Source organism: Hippocampus comes, unplaced genomic scaffold (assembly GCF_001891065.2).
Source record: "Hippocampus comes isolate QL1 unplaced genomic scaffold, H_comes_QL1_v1.1 scaffold1, whole genome shotgun sequence".
Classification (NCBI taxonomy): domain Eukaryota; kingdom Metazoa; phylum Chordata; class Actinopteri; order Syngnathiformes; family Syngnathidae; genus Hippocampus; species Hippocampus comes.
Genome location: NW_017805010.1, coordinates 3,693,960 through 3,717,208, shown reverse-complemented (window position 1 = coordinate 3,717,208; position 23,249 = coordinate 3,693,960). Strand labels below are relative to the sequence as shown.

The 23,249-nt window shown below is 42.1% G+C and overlaps 1 protein-coding gene across 1 annotated transcript in view; it reads left to right on the top strand.

The window, feature by feature from the left end:
• agrn (agrin) overlaps positions 1 to 23,249 on the top strand; it is a 264,537-nt gene that overhangs the window by 211,696 nt on the left and 29,592 nt on the right. The window contains exons 21-28 of the mRNA XM_019862967.1: positions 7,641 to 7,768; positions 11,730 to 11,844; positions 12,631 to 12,750; positions 12,961 to 13,353; positions 14,065 to 14,257; positions 16,805 to 17,020; positions 19,749 to 19,978; positions 22,441 to 22,575. Of these exons, the coding sequence (XP_019718526.1) occupies positions 7,641 to 7,768; positions 11,730 to 11,844; positions 12,631 to 12,750; positions 12,961 to 13,353; positions 14,065 to 14,257; positions 16,805 to 17,020; positions 19,749 to 19,978; positions 22,441 to 22,575 (1,530 nt within the window). The remainder of the gene's footprint in view (positions 1 to 7,640; positions 7,769 to 11,729; positions 11,845 to 12,630; positions 12,751 to 12,960; positions 13,354 to 14,064; positions 14,258 to 16,804; positions 17,021 to 19,748; positions 19,979 to 22,440; positions 22,576 to 23,249) is intronic.

Sequence of the window (23,249 nt, the reverse complement as noted above, 5' to 3'; positions counted from 1 at the left end):
TCCGGGTCTCTTAGGAACCTGAATTGAGAGGATGATATGACTGGGCGGTTTGAGGTGAGAGCGTGTGCGTGTCGGCTGCCTTCAATCAGTCACAGTCACATGACGAGTCATCCCAAATCTTTCCCGATACGCCCTGCTGCCTGGGGATGACGGGCTCCTTTCCATCAGATCCTGTCTAGTTTTCCCTCCTTTCCTCCGCCTCAGTTGTCAACTTGCAACAAACGTAGAGGATGGTTGGAACAGCGTGACCCCCCCGATGTGGTCTTCTTCATCCTCTTCCTCGCCTCCTCGCTCTCCCAAGCGTCTTAGATTTATCCTCCTGTCAGATGCTGACCAATGCTCGGTGACGCAAGGAGCATGTAGTGTGTTTACCAAGCAGACCTGCTGTCTTGTGCCTCTCTGTCTGAATGAAAGTGTATCCAACCATGCCCGAGTGTTTTTTTTTTCTCCCTAAGCTTTATGTGCATCTATTGAAGTGCTGTACCAGATCAAATAGCCTTTTTTTTTTTAGAATGTAGCATGATGGGATTCCACAACGATGCACATATCCAAAGCAATCCAAAATGTTAGCGGAATTGGGAGGTTCAAATCTCGAGCTGAGGCCTTCGTACCACATTGCAAAAAAAAAAATGCATGTGAGGTTAATTGAAAACTCGAAATTGTCCATTGGTGTGATTTTGACTGTGAGTTGTTGTCTGAATGTGCCCTGCGCCTCTCACCCAAAGTCGACTGGAATAGCTTCCAGCCCATGTGCAGAACGGGAATAGAAAGAGCTCAAGCGGAATAAAAAATTAATGCATGGATGGAAGTTCCACTAATGGTAGCGTGGAGGTAACCTAGAAACCAACTTTTTATTTACAAAACTCATGAATTGTTGAATTACTGAATCATTCTTTCGTATTACTGTAACAAATCGTTAGTGTACCGTTGCAATAGAGTATGTAAATCAAGCAGGTGGTGGGGTGTGCGCAGACCTCGTGCATGTGTAATGGCGCTCAATTGAAATCCACACATAAAATCTGTCCGTGTGTTAGCGCATGTTTATGTGACAGTTATTCTTACGGCTCCCCGTGGAGTTGCGATGCAGTCTCCTTGCCACTTCATATTCCCCGTAGCCATCCTCTCCTCTTCGGCCCAGCACCCATAAATCTACAGAGCACACTCCAACACATGCTCTATAAGCCCTTCATCTTTCTCCTCCCTCCTTCCTTTGACCGCGAGTCCTTGAGCAGAATGTGTCCCCCCCCCTCCCAGCCCCCTCCCATATTTTGACGTCTTTACGACTTGTTTAGCCATTAGCTGTTTGCCTCCATGATTATTTCTGATCGCCGAGCGGCCATAAACTGCGCGGCTTCGGCCGAGACGCCCCTGCCGCCGACACCGTCATTAGTGAAGATGGAGGTTCACTGCTTGTGCAGTGTATTACACAGTTGGTCAGGGAGCGGGACCACACACTTTTTATGTTTTACGGCCGCATATACAGGAAGCATACATGCATATATTTCCTTCTCATGAAAGGGGGAGGGACAGCATTGACGCCGGCTGTCAGTCAGATCTCTTTATGTGGAAACCCCATTCGCCTTTTTTTTAAACAGATATGCTGCGAATATGATAGAATACTAACTTACTGTCAGTTTGGGCTTTCTCCAATTCCAATTTGTCAACAAATAGTTGACCAGGCTCATCATAAAACTTCCCAACTGACATAAAAGGTGAGAAAGGACAGCGTGAATTGTCAGGAACGGGCAATCAGACAATGTACCGGTATGCAATTTACAGGAATATGATGCAAGCGTATCTGCCCTTTATTATTACCCGCTGTCATTATCCTTTCTTGTACTCTATTATTATGTTAGATTCGTCGACTCTTGGGTATTCATTGTGCTATTGTATATGTAATATTATTCATATCATTATGAGATTCTAAAATACACAACTGCTGTTTTTGCTCCAGTGCGGAGCATCAACGGTGGGCATGGTCTTTTGACAGTGCTCAAAATGCGCTTCACGTTTTGCTTCCTGTTTGAGAATTTAAAATACGTAGTCATGAAAATAATGCAGATTCTACAAATCACAATTAACATTCTCAAATCAAGACAGAAAAATTAAATCACAAAAAAATACGATAATATAATGTGTAATATTAATAATAATAACAATAAAGAAGTACTCATAGATAGGCACTATCAGAGTGGTATTAACTTCCTAAGATCTTTATTGTTGTGCTTGTAGTTTGCCGTATTGTTTCTAATATTTGCACCCCAAATCGCTCTCCAGGACCCACATTGGAAAACACGGCAATAACCGTCGCTGATGACAAGTCGTCCTGTGACAACACCGAATTTGGATGCTGCCCTGACAGTCTGACTCCAGCCAGCAGCCCAGATGGAACCAACTGTCCACGTAAGTGTACTCTCATTTTCATTCATTCAATTATCAAATCTCTTTTTTGGTTAAGTTTCCCTTTTTTATTATTATTATTTTTTTTAATAATTTTCACATAAATATCACAATCTCAATCCATAAATAAACAGTGTTAGGCATGGTTTGAAATGATTTATAAAAATGGGGATTTTGATTAAATGACAATCGCTTGCAAAATATCTCTTTGCTCACATGTTCTACGCGGTTTGAAATGATTTATAAAAATGGGGATTTTGATTCAATGACGAAATCGCTTGCAAAATATCTCTTTGCTCACATGTTCAACGTTATGTTATTTTTCCGTCATTTTTATAATTTATGCATTCAAGAGATTTTGTGTTCATTTCCAATGTTTATTTTGAGGTAACTAATATTCTGCCATCTGCAGTAACAAACAGATGAACAGCTGGTATTTTCTCTGCTTTCATGAATCAACTCCCTCAAGTTTTGACAGATGGATTGAAAGTAAACAAATCTCACATGGGGAAAATATGACCAAAGTTTGTCATGACTGAGAAGATGATCCTTTCACAAAACTGATCTGTTCAAAGAAATAACGGATTGTAGGCCCGACCAGAGGCAGAATGTGCCGAGTCTCATTGCCTTACAAGGACCCTCCCAATGATTTTGACAATAAAATGCTGTAGTTGTCGGGCTTGTTTGAGAATCGAAATCCATTTTAGTCCGACACGTTTACATGGTGTGTGAGTGGTCGAACAGAGATCCATTTTTAACTGAAAAATTGCAGCGTGGCCCTTCGTTGACCTGACAATGGCCTTTTGCAGTGTCGTCATCAAAGAAAGTTTCTAAGTGGAAGCTTTTGAAAATGGTGTTGTTGTTTTTTTTGTTTTGCTTTTTTAATATCTGAACATGATCAATCCATTGCACTCCTCTTGCAAAGTCTATATTTACTAGCTTGCCACTGGGTCGGTCTGATCCCCAAGTGAATTTATTTTAAGGCCGCTGCGGTTTGAAGTAAATGCCATTGTCTCTATTTGCGGTAAATCTTGATCTTCCTTCACATTTTGTTCTTCAGTTTTCATCTCAGCCACGCTCGCCACCCCTTCTTATTAGTCAGTGACACTACTCGATATCTCCCTGGTGTGCTACATCTCACTTTTCTCCCCAGATGAACCGGGTCAGTGTCAATCCTGCTTTGTAACACTCTATTTCTCTGCGGACTCCGGCAGGGAAAAAGAGTGGATAGGCTACTGAAGGGGCTTTCAATCCAATCAGTGCGTTCTGATAGACTTGTTTCTAAAGAGATAAAGGGCTCTGTGGCTGCTCCATCCCTTTAGTTGAATTCTGTTTTCTATGTTTCACCAGTGTTAATATAACTTGGCAAATTTTGAGCAGTGACTCTACCCCCTGTGGTATCCAATAGTCCTCGGTAAGTCAAACCAGGAAAATTCTCTGCCCCGGATCCCACCCCAAGATACTATTTGCAATTCTTTTGCTGTTCGCAGGCTCTGTTTAAACGTTCCTCCCATTGCATCGAAGTCAGAACATAACCAACAAATCACGACATGTTAGGTGGGCGCTAAGGAAGAACATGTGGCTGTTCACTTCAGTTCGTCACAATACAGTAAAACCATGATTTGCTACGTGTTCTAACCAAGGGGTGTGTAGGCGGAATATTGATGGTCTTCTTGAGTGGCATCACATCAGTGTGAACAGTTCAGTGTGAACAGTTTGTAACCTGCCACTAAAAGAAGAGGAACGCAGTGGGCAGATCAATTTTACATCAGCTGACACAGGATCAATTACACTCAATTGCCTATACCCAATTAACGATGATTAACTGACAACCAGTGCAGTGTGGAGTTCGCTTGGGAAAGGCTTCAGTTTCTATCGTGACCCTAAACAGGACAAGCGGGAAAGAAAATGAATGAGTGGATCGATTCAGAAAAACCTCCATCCACTACCCCCCGCCCCCCAAAAAAAAGAAAAAAATTGACAAACACCCTGCGTGGACTATAACCACGACAACTCTAAAACTATGGTTTGATTTAGACTTATATTACGTGGCTCAAGTGACACAATTTAGATTTTTTTTTTTTTCCATCTGAGCAGCCAAACTCGAAAACAGAAAATCGCAGCTCCAAAAGAAACAGATCAGAGTCAGGCCACTTTCTAATATGGATAGAAATATGTTCTGAATCTCCTTTCTGCTGAAACGGTTGCACCTTACTGTAAAATGACAAATCAGATACGCTGTCATTGTACAAAGAACACTGCTGGTAATAAAAAAAAAGACCTCCAGCAAAATCGCAGACTATTCAATATAATATGTTAAAAAAAAAAAAAAAAAAAAGTTAAACACATTAGTGATGCAGTGATTATTAAATCAGGAAAACGATTGCTGACAGTGAAGTAACTTTAGTTTGTAAGCCAAGTTTACTGTCTTCCAAACTCAAGTTGGGAAAGAGTCAGTCCAGGCCGAATAAGCAATATTCAAGGTTTCATAATTGAATAATTTATCAAAATATTCTGGTTTACGTCATCGTCGTCCTTGCTCGGTGTTGACACTGATGCAGTTATTTCCTGCATTGTGGGCGGATGATTTATGCGGGTTTCAGGTAAACAGGAAATATAAACACAGTGATGTTAGATATCGCGTCGGTTCGTAATGAATACTGTATATGAAACCACCAACCATTTCTATTCAAAATTTAAAACGACAGAGTGCTAAATCAAATTTTCATTTCTTGAGTAAGAAGTCACATTCTTGTCAAGAATTGGTCTCGCGTCGTGAGCAGTTTGTTTTTGTGGTTGAATGTTACGCTTGATACATTTGTGATTGAGAAGCCCAGTGTGCCGGCTCAAATATTGGGATCAAAAGGTAAATTCAGTTTGAAATGTCTCATTGCTCTTCCAAATGTCTAAACTAGCCAGAGCTCCCTGACATTGAAATGGTCTGCATTAACCCTTTCATGCACCTTGTAACCTGATAACATGATAAGCTGTCGACTGTGGTAACCGCTGTCCCTGAAAGGGTTAAAGTACTTCATGATGCTGGATGGTCACGAGGCGCTCTATCACAGGTGCTCGTCAGACCTGTGGTTTGAATCCAACCTACTTTTCTAATTGCACCACTCTATTGCCACATCCAACTGTGAAGAAGACAATTGTTATATCTAATTAACGAAAAGCCAGTCTAATGTGTGGGAATACCTTTATTGGTTTCCCTCAAACGTCATCGATCTCAGCGGGTTACATTTGAACAAGACACCAGCAGCAATGTGACATCCAAGATAACGGCCAGCAATTGCTTGTGGGAGCATTAATGGTGCGCTAAGTTCCAGCCTCTCTTCAACTCTTCCATACGTTGCTGGACGTTTATGCTTCACAGTTCAGTAGAAGCTGATGTTCCAACAGCTCTGTCCCTCCTCTTTTACTTCCATTCTTCGTCACAGTAACAGCCTGGTACATCACCCTCTCGGATGTTTGTCTTCCTCGCACATTTAAATTCTCTCAACCGGTGCGCTTTTTCCTCCCTGCTCAGTTTACCGGCCAAACTTTGTTCATTTTGCTTCTGTTTTATGGACACCATTAGATGTGAGTCACTGAGTCACCACCTGTAAAAGTACTGCAGAAGGAAGGGTGTGGCGTCGACCATCTTTTTTTTTTTTTTTTTTTGGTGCACTTTCAGCCAGGCCGCATCAGTCACAGCCCTGCTGCTCTTAAGAGACAATTAAGACTATCTTTCACGATAATCATGCAAGTGCTCCTCCCATTTCCCCCCATTGCCAAAGCTCAGACAGGGGCAACCATGATTGATTTGGCCAATTTGTTCTGTTGATTACGAGCACCGTGGAAGCGCAGAATCTCACACGTCCTCGCTCACTTAGGGGCCCTCGACTCGGGAGTAAAACTGCGCAGAGAACTGAGTGATGGTGTGCGATGGAACCTCCAAAGATGCATTCAGCGAATCGTTTCCTATGCCGAGGGGGGCCTTTTTGCGAGTAGCACTTGAACACGATAACTGATATTGTGAAACGCTGAGGTTTTGTCTTTCGTGCATCACAATTATTTTAGTACATGAAACGAGCACACCAAACATGTACCCAAGTCAGGACCAGAATGGATTTAAAGGTCGTAAATGTTCGGTACTCAGTGGGACGGTGGCTTAAGAGCAGGGGTGTCAAACTCATTTTTGTTGCGGGCCACATTGTAGTTACGGTTTGCCTTGGAGGGCCGTGATGAATTTTGGGAAACCATATCAATGTTTAATCCCCTCTACATATAAGATATCCTTTATTTGTCCCACACTGGGGAAATGTACACATATTCCAATATATTACATATATTACACATACAGCGCACAACAAATTGATGAATAACTAGTTTTAAAATCAGAAGTCAAGAATAATGACTGTTATTGTGGATTGCATATGACAATTTCAAATTTTGGTTCAGACTTCAGCAAGCATCATGGAACTTGACTTGCTTGATTTGCTTTCGCGGGCCACATAAAATGATGTGGCGGGCCAGATCTGGCCCCCAGGCCTTGACTTTGACATCTGTGCTTTAGAGAGAGGAGGAATGGGTAGGAATGCTCAGAGAAGGTTGAAGGAAGGAAAACACCACTTTAGGGGTGTGTTTGGTTAGGAATTAGCATTTTAACGTGGTTTAAAGCTCACAAACAGTTGTACTAGCATGATGTGGCCCCTTTAAAGCAAAAGGCCTTTCAACATAGTATTCATTTCAGAATGTAGTGTGATTAAAAATAATTTACCATCACAACTTTTTCACAATGAAGGCATTGTCCTCAATGTTGATCCCGACTGTGAAGGATGTTAGTGCCAGTGCGCGTTGTCTTTTCCTCTCATGTGTTGTGTATGTCTGTATAACATGCTGTCTTTTTACCTAGCCCTCCATGCCTCAGCCAATTTTTGGGATGAATCGCTGTCTGGTAAAAGAAAACAAAATGGCTTAAATTTCCACCTTCTTGCCTCCCTCTCACATTTCACTGTCCACCACATCCACGCCATTCACCACCAGATATGTCCCTCTCCCACTTTTACTTCCAGTCTTATGGAAATACCCAACCAACAGCACACACACTAACTCGCCTTTGTCAGACACACACCAACGCACAATCCATCACTAACCCACAACTGGCACGAGCTGAAAATGAACGGTGTGTGAAGGTAGCGGGAAGTGTGCTCAAGATAAGTTGTTATGTTACAGTATATCATCTTCTCTCCCTCTAGCCACCATGAAGTTCAGTGGTTTTCTGCACTTGGACCAGGTGGAGGGACAAGAAATAGTATACACCCCCGAGATGGAGGACCCAAAATCTGAGCTTTTCGGAGAGACGGCCCGCAGCATCGAGAGTGCCGTAAGTGCTGAGCGTCACTAGCTTACATGCTATAGTATATGCTGGCTACAAAGCCATTGCGCGACCGCACTTGAGCAGCTAGCATTTTAGCATGCAACGTAATATAGTCGGTACATGGCTGTACGGTTGTTAGCGTAAGCCAGCTAACTAGGAATATTCAGTAGTACAAGTTTTGGAAGTGTGAAAGGTAGAGATGGGAGTAGGTCATATAGCCGCCATCAAGTAAAGTCATTTGGTTCACTTGGTTCAAGAGTTCTTAGTCAAGTCTTGAAATCCTACTCAGTTTAGAATTTTAGAGTGATAATAAAATGTTTATTTTTTTCGTCGATCCCACTTTGTAGTTGACACATCTGTCTACGGCTGATAACACCAACAACACTGAATATTAAGGTACTTACTTGGTAATACACGCACACGTTAGGAAATTGAATCCATTTGTGAACTCAAAAGTTCCCCTTCATCCGGTGATTAGCATTGGTCTGAAAAACGTAGGTGGCCAAAACGTGCCTAATTCAAACTAAACGACCAACAAACTAACCAGAAATGGAAATATCTGGCCTGTTTAACAGATGTGGGGCTTTTAATATCATGACATGATGACAACGATATCGTGGCGATTTTAATATTGCGATATCGTCGTTATTGTTACATCCCGAATGTGTGTGTGTGTGTGTGTGTGTGTGTGTGTGTGTGTGTGTGTGTGTGTGTGTGTGTGTGTGTGTGTGTGTGTGTGTGTGTGTGTGTGTGTGTGAGATAACGTTTACTTGATAAACTTCTCAGCATAAAACATCACACATGCACACCAAACTGTTTTTGTACAGGGACACAAAGCAAACAATTCTAAGGATATGGTGTATAGTGGAGGGCATCAAGTATTCTCAAAATTGCCAATGTGCTGATGAAAGTGAAAATTGTTTGCAAATGGTTTCACCGCCATAAAACTTGATATCATCATCTGAAGTTGTGTTTGGAGCTTGTTCAGCTGCTGATTCAAGTGGTAAAAAAAAAAAAAAAAATGAAATGGTGCTTTAAAGCATCTCGAGAACATTTCCTGCCTAAATTGACGTTGAAAAATGCTGCCATGTGAACAGCTTCCCTCCATTTTGCCACTGTGCCCACTCGCTTCAAAGTTTTCCTGCAGAGAACTTCTGATTTGGAGAGAGCCTAAGTCATCGTTTTCAAGCATCATTTGACAAATCTCCACTTAGAGCCGGCCGGACTCATCGTTTTCCTCCAGCTCCTTCAGGTCCACTCAGGCTGGTTTCATTGCAGGTGTTGACACTGCTGTGGTTGCTAAATGGTACTCAGGTGCACTGGGATGATGGAGAGCGGAATAGAACATGTTTGCTGGCTGCCCGAGTGGAGTGTGAATTCATATCACATTATTCTGACATGGTTGCCTGGTTGATATTTGAAGTTTGATCAAAGGCATATTGACAAATAATTTTTCAGAAAATCACCAAGAAAATGAGTTTGTAGTGGTGGTGTGTTATTTTCACAAACACGAACATCAAACAAGGAAGTATGGTCTGATTTCAAAAGTTTTGTGTGGGAAAATGACACCATTTGCTTTGGTGTCATTTTTCAAGGCATGTCACGACGGCAATGAGGAAAAATTGAGTCTTGCTGTTTTTAATTTTTTAGACATCAGTTCTAGACTTTTTTTTTTTGTTTTACACAAAATTAAGCACATTTATTGTTGGCAAAAGAGATACAATTAATGTATTAATAGATGGATAAACAGTCTACTTCATTAATTCCAGGCAGGAAATGTCATGTTTTGTGTTAACTCCGATTCAAATTATTGGTTTGATCTTCGGGGAAAAACAAAAAAAAAGGTCAATAGAAGCTAATTTTTTTATAATTAAGAAAATATCATTTTCCACTTTGGAATCATTATTTCGATCACTGTCAATTAAAAATTAAGATCTTTAGAATTAATCCATGAGGAGTCCAGCAGTCATCCATCCATCCATTCTCTGGGTCGCAGGTAAAGCCTATCCCAGCTGAGTTTCTGTTTTAAATGTATTTATTTTTAGCACAATTAATTAATAATCCACTCACAAAAATAAATAGTACAAGTAAGTATTGTTTGTAGTAAGACCCTTGTTAAATTGTTCATTGTTTTGTGGGTCGTTTAAGACGGCTTGGTACAAAGGAGATTCCCAGGAGTGTTGAGCAATGGCTATGCTCGTTTCGTTCAACCCAACACTTTTAATTCATTACATTGCACGCAAGTTATTGAAGTATCGGCATCCTGAGTACCAAGGCAAATGCCTTCTGCGCCTTCTTAAAAAAAACACGCGCAGCTCTCGTCGAGATGGTGGCAAGATTGAACTGGGAAAATCTAAAACAAACAACTGACAAATTCAATTGCTTCCAAAACCGGAGCAGCAAAAAGTATGTGAACACGAGTCGCAAAGTTATTTGAAAAGTCCCGTAAAAGAACTGTGTTTCAAATAGCCGTTCCAGTTTGCCACGAGGTCCTGAGAGACGTAATCAAGCTGCCTGTCCAGTTTGTTGTCTCTGTCATTATCGGCCCTTGAAATCAACGTTTTTGTAGTCGAGCCTCACTTCCCTGATGAAATGAGGCCTTGCTTGTGTGTAAATGCACGTCGGTGTGTAGTCACATCTACCAACTGCTGGATCAGTGTCACAAGGGTCCAGTGGGACCTAATCTATGTTACCTCAAAGTGTCTGCGTGCGCACGTGTGTGCCACTGTTAAAACTCCGCTTGTTTGTCTCTGCTGCCACCCGCCATCATTTACATACCGCACACATCCAAGGTCCTCTGTTGAAAACTGAAGTGGGGAAAAGTCAAGCTTCAGTTTCTGCTACAAGAATTCTAAGCCAAGGACAGACATCCACCGAGTAGTATTTTTGTGTCCTTGCGCCATGTTCCATGGAGCTATTTGAAGATTTCACAAATAAACAAAACAATACATTTTGGATATGCTAAAACAACGTTATTTTTTTAACTTCTTTTAAGACATCACGTCAATCATTCGTGATTTGATAAGTGAGGATGCGGATGTGGAATTTCTGTTTACATACAGTATGTTTTGGTGCCGTTTGTGTTGCATCGCTGCTTTTTGAAGGTTTTGTCGATACTTGATTGGCTTTAATGCAACATTCAGTCCATAGGTACTGAAAGAAACCCTTTCCACAGAGAATCCTGCAGAAAAATGGACAGCGTCCTGCTAGTCACACAGTATAAACCTATTCTGCAGTGTCGGTGACATTCTCCTTTTGGCGGTTTTCAATCAGCTGAGAAATCAAGTCAAGAAAGTGTGAGATTTCTATGAAAGCATCAGTAAATGGGACATAATATGCCTCAGTCAAATCACCGCTATGCATGTGTGGGGAGGGGTATGGGAGCTACTGGAAGTGGGTTAACAGGCCCTCTGGCAGCTTAAATAATGACACGGTGTGTATTTAGGAGATTGGATGTGATGAATCCACTGCAAAAGGGAAGGAACACTTAAAATGGCGTGCTTTTTTTTTTTTTCGTAACATAACATTTTTGAAGCTCCCATTTCAGGAATAAACGCTGTCCTGGATTCCTTTTTCGGCGGACCAGAAACAGCTTTCAGAGCTGAAAGTGTAGTGGCCTTAAATAAACTTGGAGCTTTGAACCGTCTTTGAATTTGGCTTCCACATATTGAGGCAAAACTAATCAAGAGCACGACATTTATCTTCAAGCTTTAACCCCTGTCACGGGTTGAGCTAAAATGTCAGTTTTTCTTTTTTTCTTTTTTTTTTTTAAATCACACACAAACACACACACACACACACACACACACATTTTCTAGCAAGCAGATCGGGTACAGCTGTTGAGAAATGAAATTAGCTTCGTGATAGGTTTGCACTCGTCGCCAGCCTCATTTAAGATCCTTTTTTTCCTTTCCCCATGTCCCTTTTCACTCTCTAACGCTCTCAATCGCCCCCTTCTTTTATTCAGCTCAATGACCTCTTCAGGAAATCGGAGGTACGCAGAGACTTCATGAGCATTCGTGTCCGTAACCTGGCACCCAGCAACTCCATCCTGGCCTTTGTGGAGGCTAATTTCAAACCAGGTGAGATGACAACGCACCTGAAAAGACACAATAAGTGTGAAGTGTTGTAAGACTGTGAAATTATTCGCCATCAAAACCTCTGCCTTCCACCTGTATGTTGCATACAATGCTACAACATGAAACCCTGTTGTCTTTCTCTTTCACCTTCTAGTTGTAATTTCAATGGCAGCCTGTCATGGCAGCATACGACTTCGGTTTGAATTCATTGCACATTTCTCAGCACTGTTTGATGCCAGTTAGCAAAATTGATGAAATCCAGAAGACATTTTTTTTCTTACAAATGGTTAACTCTACCAAATTGTTCTATCATGTCACTTTTGCTTGGAATTTCTTCAAAGTGTGACAGAAATGTCCAACTAAAACCTCCCGTTGCAGTTGACAAAAGTCCATTCTCCCCCGCCATAAACTGTCCTTCACTTATTTTATTTCTTTTTTTTTTTTTAATTATTAAATATATATTTTTTTACGAACTGCATTTAGCTTCCTTTATCCCCGTCATACGGGCTAACGGGCATCATTAAAGCGGCTGTCCTCCGAGGCCACTAAAGCTAACATCTGTGTCAAACATTATGAGACCAATTCATCTGGAACATGAGGGGGAAAAAAAAAAGCAGGCCGACATGCAGGTGGAGGACAAGTGGTCCCCAGAGAGCCTCCTGGTGTCACAGGCAGGGTTTCTCTGGTATATCCACTGCCACGCTAAAGAAGCACAAGTCCTGTGTGTTTATTCTGTAAGTGATCGTTCGAGGTCTTGCCCTGAGTGGATGTGCCTGTTGTTTATTATAGACACAAGATACACAGTGGAGGACATCGAGGGAGCTCTCCTTAAACAGCTGAAAGTCTCCAAGGGAACGAGCATCGCGGTGAAGAAGCCGCTGGATGAAAATATTCGCTTCAACAACTATGGTAATTGATCGAGTGTATAGGAGTTAATGAATAGTGGATTTAGAAATTGTTTCCACATCGCTTACTGATAACTTTATATGACTGTAGGTCATTCACAAACATGATTTTCAACAGTTTTAACCATCAGTGTTGGATGTATGGGTGCTTAGTGGGATACTTTGCGGTTGACGACGGCCATGCATTAAAAGTTCTCCTCCTTTACATTGACAGGCGTATCCTCCATCCCCTTCTATACTACCACCACCACGTTCGTCACCACTCATGCTCCCACCACCACCACCACCTTCAGACGTTTGGTAACCTCCCCCTACATCACCCGTCGGCCCCCGGGCACGACCCGCAGGCCCAGCACTGGCAGACGGACCACCACCGCATCAGCACCCGTCAGCACCCCGATCCCAATGACCACCACAGCACAACCGATCATCACTACGACGGCAATGCCGCGAACCACCACCGTCGCCCACGTCCGCGAAAGACTGCACAAGCACCAGAGACCCTGCGATTCCCACCCTTGCCTCCACGGGGGAACCTGTGAGGAGGAGGGTGATGACTTCAGTTGCAAGTGCCCTGCAGGGAGAGGAGGCTCTGTGTGTGAAAAAGGTGAGGGTTTTTTTTTTCCATTAAAATGTTATACGTTTTCTTCAACTTGTTGGAGATTTTTAGTCTACTTTGACCATTTTCAAAAAAAAAGACCAACTGGCCTTTCAAAGACCTTTCAGATGAACTACAAGACAGATGGTCAACTCCATTGTTGGTTCAATTTCCAGCATCTGTCAGTGTAATGTCCCAAATCCCAAAGCGTCTGTCCATTTAGTGGGTCAGCTTCATCAAATATTTTAAACTAATATCTTAGATGGGGAAGTGCCTCTGAGGAAAGTCTGATTTCACACATCGAAATGAAGTCACACACACACACACACACACACACACACACACACACACACACACGCATTCATCTGATCAATCAATTCACGAGAACGAGCTCATCAACTCCCTGCACACACACAGAGAGTCAGACAGCCTGATGGAGAGAAAAGGAGCCCAGGGAGAAAAATGGATGATGAGGATAATCATAATTGTCAAGAGTCAGAAAAAACAAAAGATTCCCATGCTTGTGTCTAAATGTGTAAATGAAAGGCTCAGCTGCTCCTTCCTCTTGTCATCATCCCCACTATGATAAACCAGAACAATCACCTTTCCCCAAAAATAAACTGATGAGCTGTCATCAAGCCCTGACGTCGCTCTCCCCCGACGATGCACCTGTTACACCGGAAACAACGTGAATCACGTATTGACTTTGTCCCCCTGCAGTGATCAAGTACTTTATCCCGTCATTCGGCGGCCACTCTTACTTGGCCTTCCAAACCATGAGCGCATACCACACCGTCCGCATTGCCATGCAGTTCAGAGCATCCGAGATGACAGGCATCCTGCTCTACAACGGCCAAGAGAACAAGAAGGATTTCATCTCTCTGGCTGTGGTGAATGGCAAAGTGGAACTCAGGTAACCAATCGCGTAGTGAACAATGGCTCGTCAGTATCCCTGAAGTCATACATTATTGATTTCGACTGAAATTTTCAAATACAAAGTGTTCCCCCTGAGGGCTGCAAGCAATGAATGAATTCCAAGTGGAAGAGTGTCACAGTGGCCCTCATTTTGATACTCTTCGACTTTAATTAATTAAACACGTTAAAAACATTGCATCGAGTTCTTCTAGATTGTTTAGATTTTTCAGTTTGTTTGAAAAACAAAAGTTTATCAGGAAGTAGTTGAGGTGTTTTCGGGTTTTGAGGCACAAGAATAGATCCACCCCTGTGCTAAGCAGATTTCCACATTCAGAAACAAAACAGGACTGATCTGTAATATGCTGACAATTTTTAATGATTCATGTTATATGTTTATAGATCATACTTTGACAGAGCAGAAAATGGAGGAAACCATTTGTGAAACCATTTTGTCACCGTTGTGAAGAGAAATTGTTTACTCATAGTATATGTCTGAGTGTGTGTGTATGTGTGTTTGATACGGTTAGAAATGTGCACTAAAATATGTCCGTAATTCCTTATCCTTGTGGTATTTTGACAAAACCATGTCCCATACATGACAAAGCACCAAGGATTTTTTTATAATCGTGAAAAACTGCATAATGTCTCCTTTAACCTGATATCGTGGAACGGATTACTTCAGTTTCAATTGTTACCTATGGGCAGAATTCTTTCATGTTCAAGTAAAGAAAAAGAAGCACTACTGTTGAAGACAGTGCTCCAAATTCAAAAGGCTTACGAATCCCTGCGAAGGAACATGGGTCCTCGCAATCGCTTTGGCTTTCACTAAAACTGAGAATAAAAACAAATACAAGTCATTGATGGAGTCAAGGCCCCCCACCACGAGCAACTAAATATTGACAAAGCAGGTTATTGGCAGATTTGCAGGTTGAAGCTGTTGAAGCAAAGCTTTTCATAATCATGTTTGGTGAGATAAACATAATCACAATGCATGCGTACTGTATATGCGGGAGGTCTCATTATGATTCATAAATGCAGGACCACACAATTCAGTGGAATTGCCTGGAAATCAAATGATCAAATACACGAGGTGTATCAAAACTTCCACTAGATATGTCAATCATAATATTGCAAAGTTTGCAGTGATGTAGAACTGAACTGCGTTTTTGAGAGATGTTTCCAAAATATCAGAAACGGTCAGTATTATATAGTGTGGAAACTATCTTTGTAGGGGAAGTCAAGTCAACAATTTTTGTTGCAAGAATATGTTGTCTGCAGCCTGACTAGTCTCAACATGTATTTTCTGATTTGTATTGTTTTTGTAGAACATGAATTAATCCACAAAATCACTTTTAATCCCTCTTGAGGGGGTAACCATTTTGCCACTCGTTGCCATCTGAAAACGACATCATACATCATACATCAGACTCAGGGCTCACGTAATGACCGATCATTTCTCAAATTGCGAATGTTTCATGACCACATTGAGAAAACAAGCGAGCCATGATTATTCGCGACTGAGCAACTGTGATGTCATTTTCAGCCAGATAGCAAGTGGCAAAATGGCAACCCCCTGAGATGGATAAAAACGAGATTTTGGCCCTTTCAATGTATACCTTTCCAACAGTGTTACTCAAAACTACAAACCTTTTTCAAGGCACCATTTTGATATAGCTTGCCTACGAGGTTAAAAGTTACCACTACAATACTGTATATATTTTTTTAATTACATGTAAATCCTTCTGCTGCCTCCTAAAATCCCTTCTTTCTTTCCACACCCAATTCCGAGTGCAATCAACAGCGAAGTAATCAAGATGAGATTAGTCACTTGTAAATTTAGAAACGAGCTCAATTCCAGAAGTCTCGCAGTGAGATCACCACTCACAGCTCTATAAATCCAAGTCATGGGCACATGAACAAATTATTTGTGGCAAATAATTGCTTCTGCGTTGCTTAATGTGTGTGTGTGTGTGTGTGTGTGTGCATGCATGACTCTTTCTGTGCTGTGTCCTTTTCTTTCCTTCCAAAACCTCATTAGATGAAAGGTTGTTTAAAAAAAAAATGTATAAGTGAGTCATCGCCTCATTACATTACACACATTTACATTAGTGTGTGTGGGGGGGGGGGGGATCTTGCAGGTCCTCATTGATGTACTTTGCATGTGCCGATGTCCTCATTCTACCTTTCGATATATTTTCATTCAGCATTTAAGCCTTCACATGCAATTTCTCCAGAAAGTTTTTTGTCTAGATATAGAGGGACATGTTTTTTAATGTTTTATTTATTTGTTTGTTTTGTTTGTTTTTTTATTTTTGCAGCTATAGTAAAAAAACATCACAAAATATATGCATGCTTATCAGTGGAGAGCAGCAAAATTTTACCATTGACTATTTATTTGATCCAACTGTGACTTAACAGTAAATATCAAAAACATATAATTGTTACTTTCTGCTATGTTCTCAACTTAAATTAATTGTGAAATTGTGTCGTCGTACTTCGTTTTGGAAAAAGTAGCAGACCGTTTAACACGCTGCGTCTTTGTCAGATTCAACACAGGTTCAGGCACGGGCATTGTGATCAGCAACATTGAAATCACTCAGGGCCGCTGGCATCAACTGGTGGTGAACCGCAATCGGCGTTCCGCCATGCTCAGTGTGGACAACGAGCCTCACGTCGAGGGCGAGAGTCCGCGTGGGACTGACGGCCTCAACCTGGACACCAATCTGTTCATTGGAGGGGTGCCTGAAGAAATGAAACAGGAGTAAGTTTTGACATTTATTCTTCAATATGTAGTAACTTCATTCGAAATATGCTTGAAAATACACAAATAATCTGTTGACTGCAGCCACCATTCATGGGAATCATTCATTTGGTCGCTTTTGCTATTGAATTTGCATTGTGACATCTCTGTCTAAACAGCGCTCATCAGATCCAATTTTCCTCGCTTTGGGAATTTTGCTAATGAATTCTGACATTTTAATCCAATATGGAGTTCGGCCATATGTCTTAATTCAAACGATGGAGGTAATAATTGGGGAAGATTTGCTAATGGAGCGAAAAAAAATCAATGGTGACATTTGCATCATGAAGTACCCTTTGATAAGGAGCTCCTCTCTATCAGGCTAGTAATAATGTCAGACAAGTAATATCAGGAGGATCGTATTTAAACTAGGAATGCGTCAGTTGTCGACAAACGCAATATGTCCCACCAGACATCTTCGACTGTAGATTTCCCCGTGCATTTTAATATGAGTGGATGGCTGAACAATAAAAGTGCCGTTGTCGTACGTAGTGGGGAAATGGTGAATTCCAAAAAACCCAAAAGAGCATATATTTGTTAGAATTATCCGGTACACCATCTCCAGCTCATGTTGGGCTCTCTGTCACTGTCACACAAACACACAAAAGTTGAAAATGTTTTGAATAAAACTGTCGCTTCTATCCATCCATCCAATTTTTTCTACTGGTTATTGCTGTTGGGCCTCGCGGGAACCCGAAGCCCATCCCAGGTGACTTCCGGCTCAAGGTGCACTGTACCCCGGATTGCTCCCCAGGCAGCTACAGGGCACACGTAGACACAAACAGCCTAGCACACTCACATTCACATCACCGCTTCGTGGGAAATGAACCCATGCCGCCTGCACCAAATTTCAACTGTGTTTATTGGGGGGGTGGTGGGGGGGGGGGGATCTTGCAGGTCCTCATTGATGTACTTTGCATGTGCCGATGTCCTCATTCTACCTTTCGATATATTTTCATTCAGCATTTAAGCCTTCACATGCAATTTCTCCAGAAAGTTTTTTGTCTAGATATAGAGGGACATGTTTTTTAATGTTTTATTTATTTGTTTGTTTTGTTTGTTTTTTTATTTTTGCAGCTATAGTAAAAAAACATCACAAAATATATGCATGCTTATCAGTGGAGAGCAGCAAAATTTTACCATTGACTATTTATTTGATCCAACTGTGACTTAACAGTAAATATCAAAAACATATAATTGTTACTTTCTGCTATGTTCTCAACTTAAATTAATTGTGAAATTGTGTCGTCGTACTTCGTTTTGGAAAAAGTAGCAGACCGTTTAACACGCTGCGTCTTTGTCAGATTCAACACAGGTTCAGGCACGGGCATTGTGATCAGCAACATTGAAATCACTCAGGGCCGCTGGCATCAACTGGTGGTGAACCGCAATCGGCGTTCCGCCATGCTCAGTGTGGACAACGAGCCTCACGTCGAGGGCGAGAGTCCGCGTGGGACTGACGGCCTCAACCTGGACACCAATCTGTTCATTGGAGGGGTGCCTGAAGAAATGAAACAGGAGTAAGTTTTGACATTTATTCTTCAATATGTAGTAACTTCATTCGAAATATGCTTGAAAATACACAAATAATCTGTTGACTGCAGCCACCATTCATGGGAATCATTCATTTGGTCGCTTTTGCTATTGAATTTGCATTGTGACATCTCTGTCTAAACAGCGCTCATCAGATCCAATTTTCCTCGCTTTGGGAATTTTGCTAATGAATTCTGACATTTTAATCCAATATGGAGTTCGGCCATATGTCTTAATTCAAACGATGGAGGTAATAATTGGGGAAGATTTGCTCATGGAGCGAAAAAAAATCAATGGTGACATTTGCATCATGAAGTACCCTTTGATAAGGAGCTCCTCTCTATCAGGCTAGTAATAATGTCAGACAAGTAATATCAGGAGGATCGTATTTAAACTAGGAATGCGTCAGTTGTCGACAAACGCAATATGTCCCACCAGACATCTTCGACTGTAGATTTCCCCGTGCATTTTAATATGAGTGGATGGCTGAACAATAAAAGTGCCGTTGTCGTACGTAGTGGGGAAATGGTGAATTCCAAAAAACCCAAAAGAGCATATATTTGTTAGAATTATCCGGTACACCATCTCCAGCTCATGTTGGGCTCTCTGTCACTGTCACACAAACACACAAAAGTTGAAAATGTTTTGAATAAAACTGTCGCTTCTATCCATCCATCCAATTTTTTCTACTGGTTATTGCTGTTGGGCCTCGCGGGAACCCGAAGCCCATCCCAGGTGACTTCCGGCTCAAGGTGCACTGTACCCCGGATTGCTCCCCAGGCAGCTACAGGGCACACGTAGACACAAACAGCCTAGCACACTCACATTCACATCACCGCTTCGTGGGAAATGAACCCATGCCGCCTGCACCAAAGTCAGGCGAGTGTACCACAACACCATCACTGACTAAAACTATGCCTTGGACACAACCAGTTTTTTTGTATTACTTGTGAGAGTCATTTGTCTTCAATGGTTACATTAAAGTTCTACAACATCAAGACATTCCGTAAGATATGAACACGCTAAATGATCATCAAAATTAAATTATCCCTTTCAAGTTCATTGGCATCCAAAGGGTCATTAGTTTCACTGTTGTGATTTTAAGATGTCGAACATTAGCGTGATGGGATGACGTTTCCTTCTCCCGTTTTTGCAGCGTAAAGGAGAGGACTGCTGTAGCTTCGGGTCTCGTGGGCTGCATCCGCCTGCTGGATGTCAACAACCGGGTGCTCAACCTACAAGAGAACGGTGTTGATAATCTCTATGGCAGCGGTGTAGGCGAATGTGGCAACAACCCATGCCTGCCAAATCCCTGCAAGAATGGAGCCACGTGTCAGGTCAAAGAGGCAGAGATGTTCCATTGCCAGTGCAGTAAAGGATTCTGGGGTGAGTTGATGACAGGGAAGCTGTAACCCTGAAAAAGTGCACATGGGGTTTATTTTATCCCTCAATTGGGGGAAATTGAATTAGCCTGGGTGGCAGGCCTTTTCAATAAATATGTAAAGTAATATTTTATATATATTTTGAAGAATTTTGATATTCTCTCTCTCTCTCATGCGCGCGTGCGCGCGCGCACGCACGCACACACACACACACACACACACACACTCACACACACACACACACACACACACACACACACAGTAGATCCATCAATTTTCTAATCCGCTTACCCTTACAAGGGTCGTGGCTGTGCTGAAGCCTCTCCCAGCTGTCTTCGGGCAGGAGGCCAGGTACACCTTGAATGGGTTGCCAGCCAATCGCAGGGCACACATAGATGGAAAAACCATCCATTCTCACACACACATCTAGGAACAATTTGGAGTATTCCATTAACCTGCCATGCATGTTTTTGGAACGTGGGAGAAAACCAGAATACCCGGAGAAAACCCACGCAGGCATGGGGAGAACATGCAAACTCCACATGGGAGGGCTGGAGCCGAAATCGAACCCTGTACCTCTCCACTATGAGGCTAATGCACTAACCAGTCGACCACTTGGCCGCCATTTTTATTATTATTATTATTATTATCATTATTATTATTCTTAATATTATTGCACAGTCAACGAAGCAACTATGGAGCGTGACAACACCTCAATCACTCATGAGTTTAATATATTTCATAAGAATTGCTCCTAAATTCTTGTGTGAACTTGTGGACGTTGATTTTCTTTCAATTAAGGGTTTCACTGTGATCATGTCATGCTGACAAATCCCAAGTGAGCCTGAAAATGCTTCAGAACTGTCGGCATTTTCGTGCCGGCGGTCTGTTTGTGAACACCATCAAGTCGGGGCGTCCAACACAGACATAAGAGATTAAATGTTGAGGCTAGACAGAAAGAGGAAAAGGTCCGCCAAATGCTCAGTAATTGGCCTTTGGCCTATCTGTGCTTCAACATCCCTTCCGGTTGTTTCCCTCCCTGCAGCCGATGCCTGCTAACAAGCAGCTCAGAGAGAACAGTTAAGAGCAGACAGCGGTGCGGCCTAATCACGCGTGCCTCTCGCCGGTTTGCTCTGTGGCATGTAGGAGAAAGTTTTTCCGCCAAATTAATTGTTAGGGTAAACTTTTGTGCCTTAATCTTAAAGGGATTTATACCCCCCCCTCCCGATGGACTTATCCTTGGGGTGGAGAAAGCATATTTCAACCACTAAATTTCCACCACTGAACAATATTACCACCCGTCAGTCAGAGACAAACTACCATTGATTGAAAGCATTTAAAGATCTGTTTTGTGGTCAGCTGATTGTTTCAGGGAAGGAAATTGCCACCTATGGATAGCCAATTGCTGAGCTCTGACCTGATTAGCTTGCAGCTCAGGTGTACTCCTTTAAAAGGGGTTTGAGAAGGTCATTGAGAGCCAGTCAGCTGCGAGAGCCTCGATGCCTGTGTACTTGAATCTGGTTCGCTGTGTCCAAATTAAATAAACTAAAGAGGTAAATGTCCTTCCTGGATCCTGGCTGAACTGATTTTTATTCCTTTTACCGCACGGCGTGCTTTTTCGCCACATAACAATTCCGTTAATTATGAAGTAGCCAAGAGAAGGAATATAGGGTGCTATAGAGCCCTTTCTCTGGTCCAAATAAGTTGATGGATTTATAAAATTGGTCTCTTTCCTCCCTCTTTCAGTTGCTTTTCAAACTGTAAGAATTCCAATCAATGCTGTTTACTGCAGGGTCAAACCTGATCATTTTCCCGTTGTTGCGCATCGAGGTCGATTTAGTTTCTCACCGCAAGCCTTTGCCGTGAGTCCTTGCTTATGAATTGGCTCTTGTGATTCTGTTACTGTGAGAAGCATGGCCTTGGACCTGAGAAATACCTTGAGATATTTTGCTGTGAGCAAACATTTACATTAGCAAAGGGTTGCAAGGAAAAGAAAAAAAAAACCAGCAGGGAGGGAAATTGGTCAGTGCCTGCCGTGAAAAACATCAGGTGCACATGGTGAAAATGTGGTAAACTGGTGCAATTTTCCTGAGTTTACCTCAAAACAAATGATATGTGGTATTAGAACCAATTTTAATCACGTGACACCAAAAATCAAATAATCAAAAAATCTTTTTTTTTTTTTTTCATTTCATTAAAGTGCTCCTTGCCACAGGCTTTGACTCCCAAAAGGAATAGCGGGTGACTTTAACTGGTGTAGCGAGCCAACCCATCAAACCCACAGCCTTTCAACACTGACCTATAATCATCACGGTGACCTATAACCTTTAAACTGGATGCATACTGTTAGAACCTGACCTCCATTTTAGAAAAAATCCCCCCACTGTTATGCTCCATATTTTGCCTCAAATCAGTTGAAAGACGAGTATGGCAATCGTCTCACGATGGATTTGTTTGCTTCTCTAGGTCCAACTTGTGCCGATGTCCATGACCCATGCGAGCCCAGCAGATGCCATCCGTCCTCCCGCTGCCAGGCACTTCCCGAGGGAGGCTACAAGTGTGAATGTCCGATGGGTCGCGAAGGGAGGCACTGCGAGACAGGTAACGTTAACAAGAAATCAGATTTCAACTCACCCACATCATCATTTGACTCTTTTTCATCACGCGATATATTTTGTTTCAATACAGTATGGTCCGTCATATTTTTTAAAAAGAAAAAGAGTGATGGGTAAATAACAGTTTGATATTTTTTAAAAAGTAGCAAGAGCCTAAAGACAAAAAAAAAAAAAGATTTTGTTTTCCTCTTCTCCCTTGTTCTCCTTTGTTGGCTACTTCGAATGTTGCCATGCTATGTTACGTAATTGACAGAGTCATCCTGCCTAAATACCCCACGACGGAAACCTATTTCCAAACTGAGCTGCACCGATTGCTAGAAAATAACTTTGCACTCGACAATTCTCAGGATTTACCAGCTTTTGTTCCGCATCCTCCCTCAGTTGTGCCTCGTGCTCTTCGCAACCTGTGACATTTCCATCTATTTTGAATCAAAAGGGAAGATCAATTACAAAGAGCATGAAGGGGAAATGGTGCGAGCCCCTCAGGGTTGGTGAGCAACAGAGGTCCGATGGGTTGAAAGTGAGGAAGGCCGAATGCAGACGATTGGCCCCACTGGGCCGTCCGCTGTATTGACTCTGCAATAGTTGTTAGTGAAAAGCAGCATTTCTCCCTGACCCCCCCCCCCCCACCACCCCTCCCCGCTCATATAAAACCAGAGA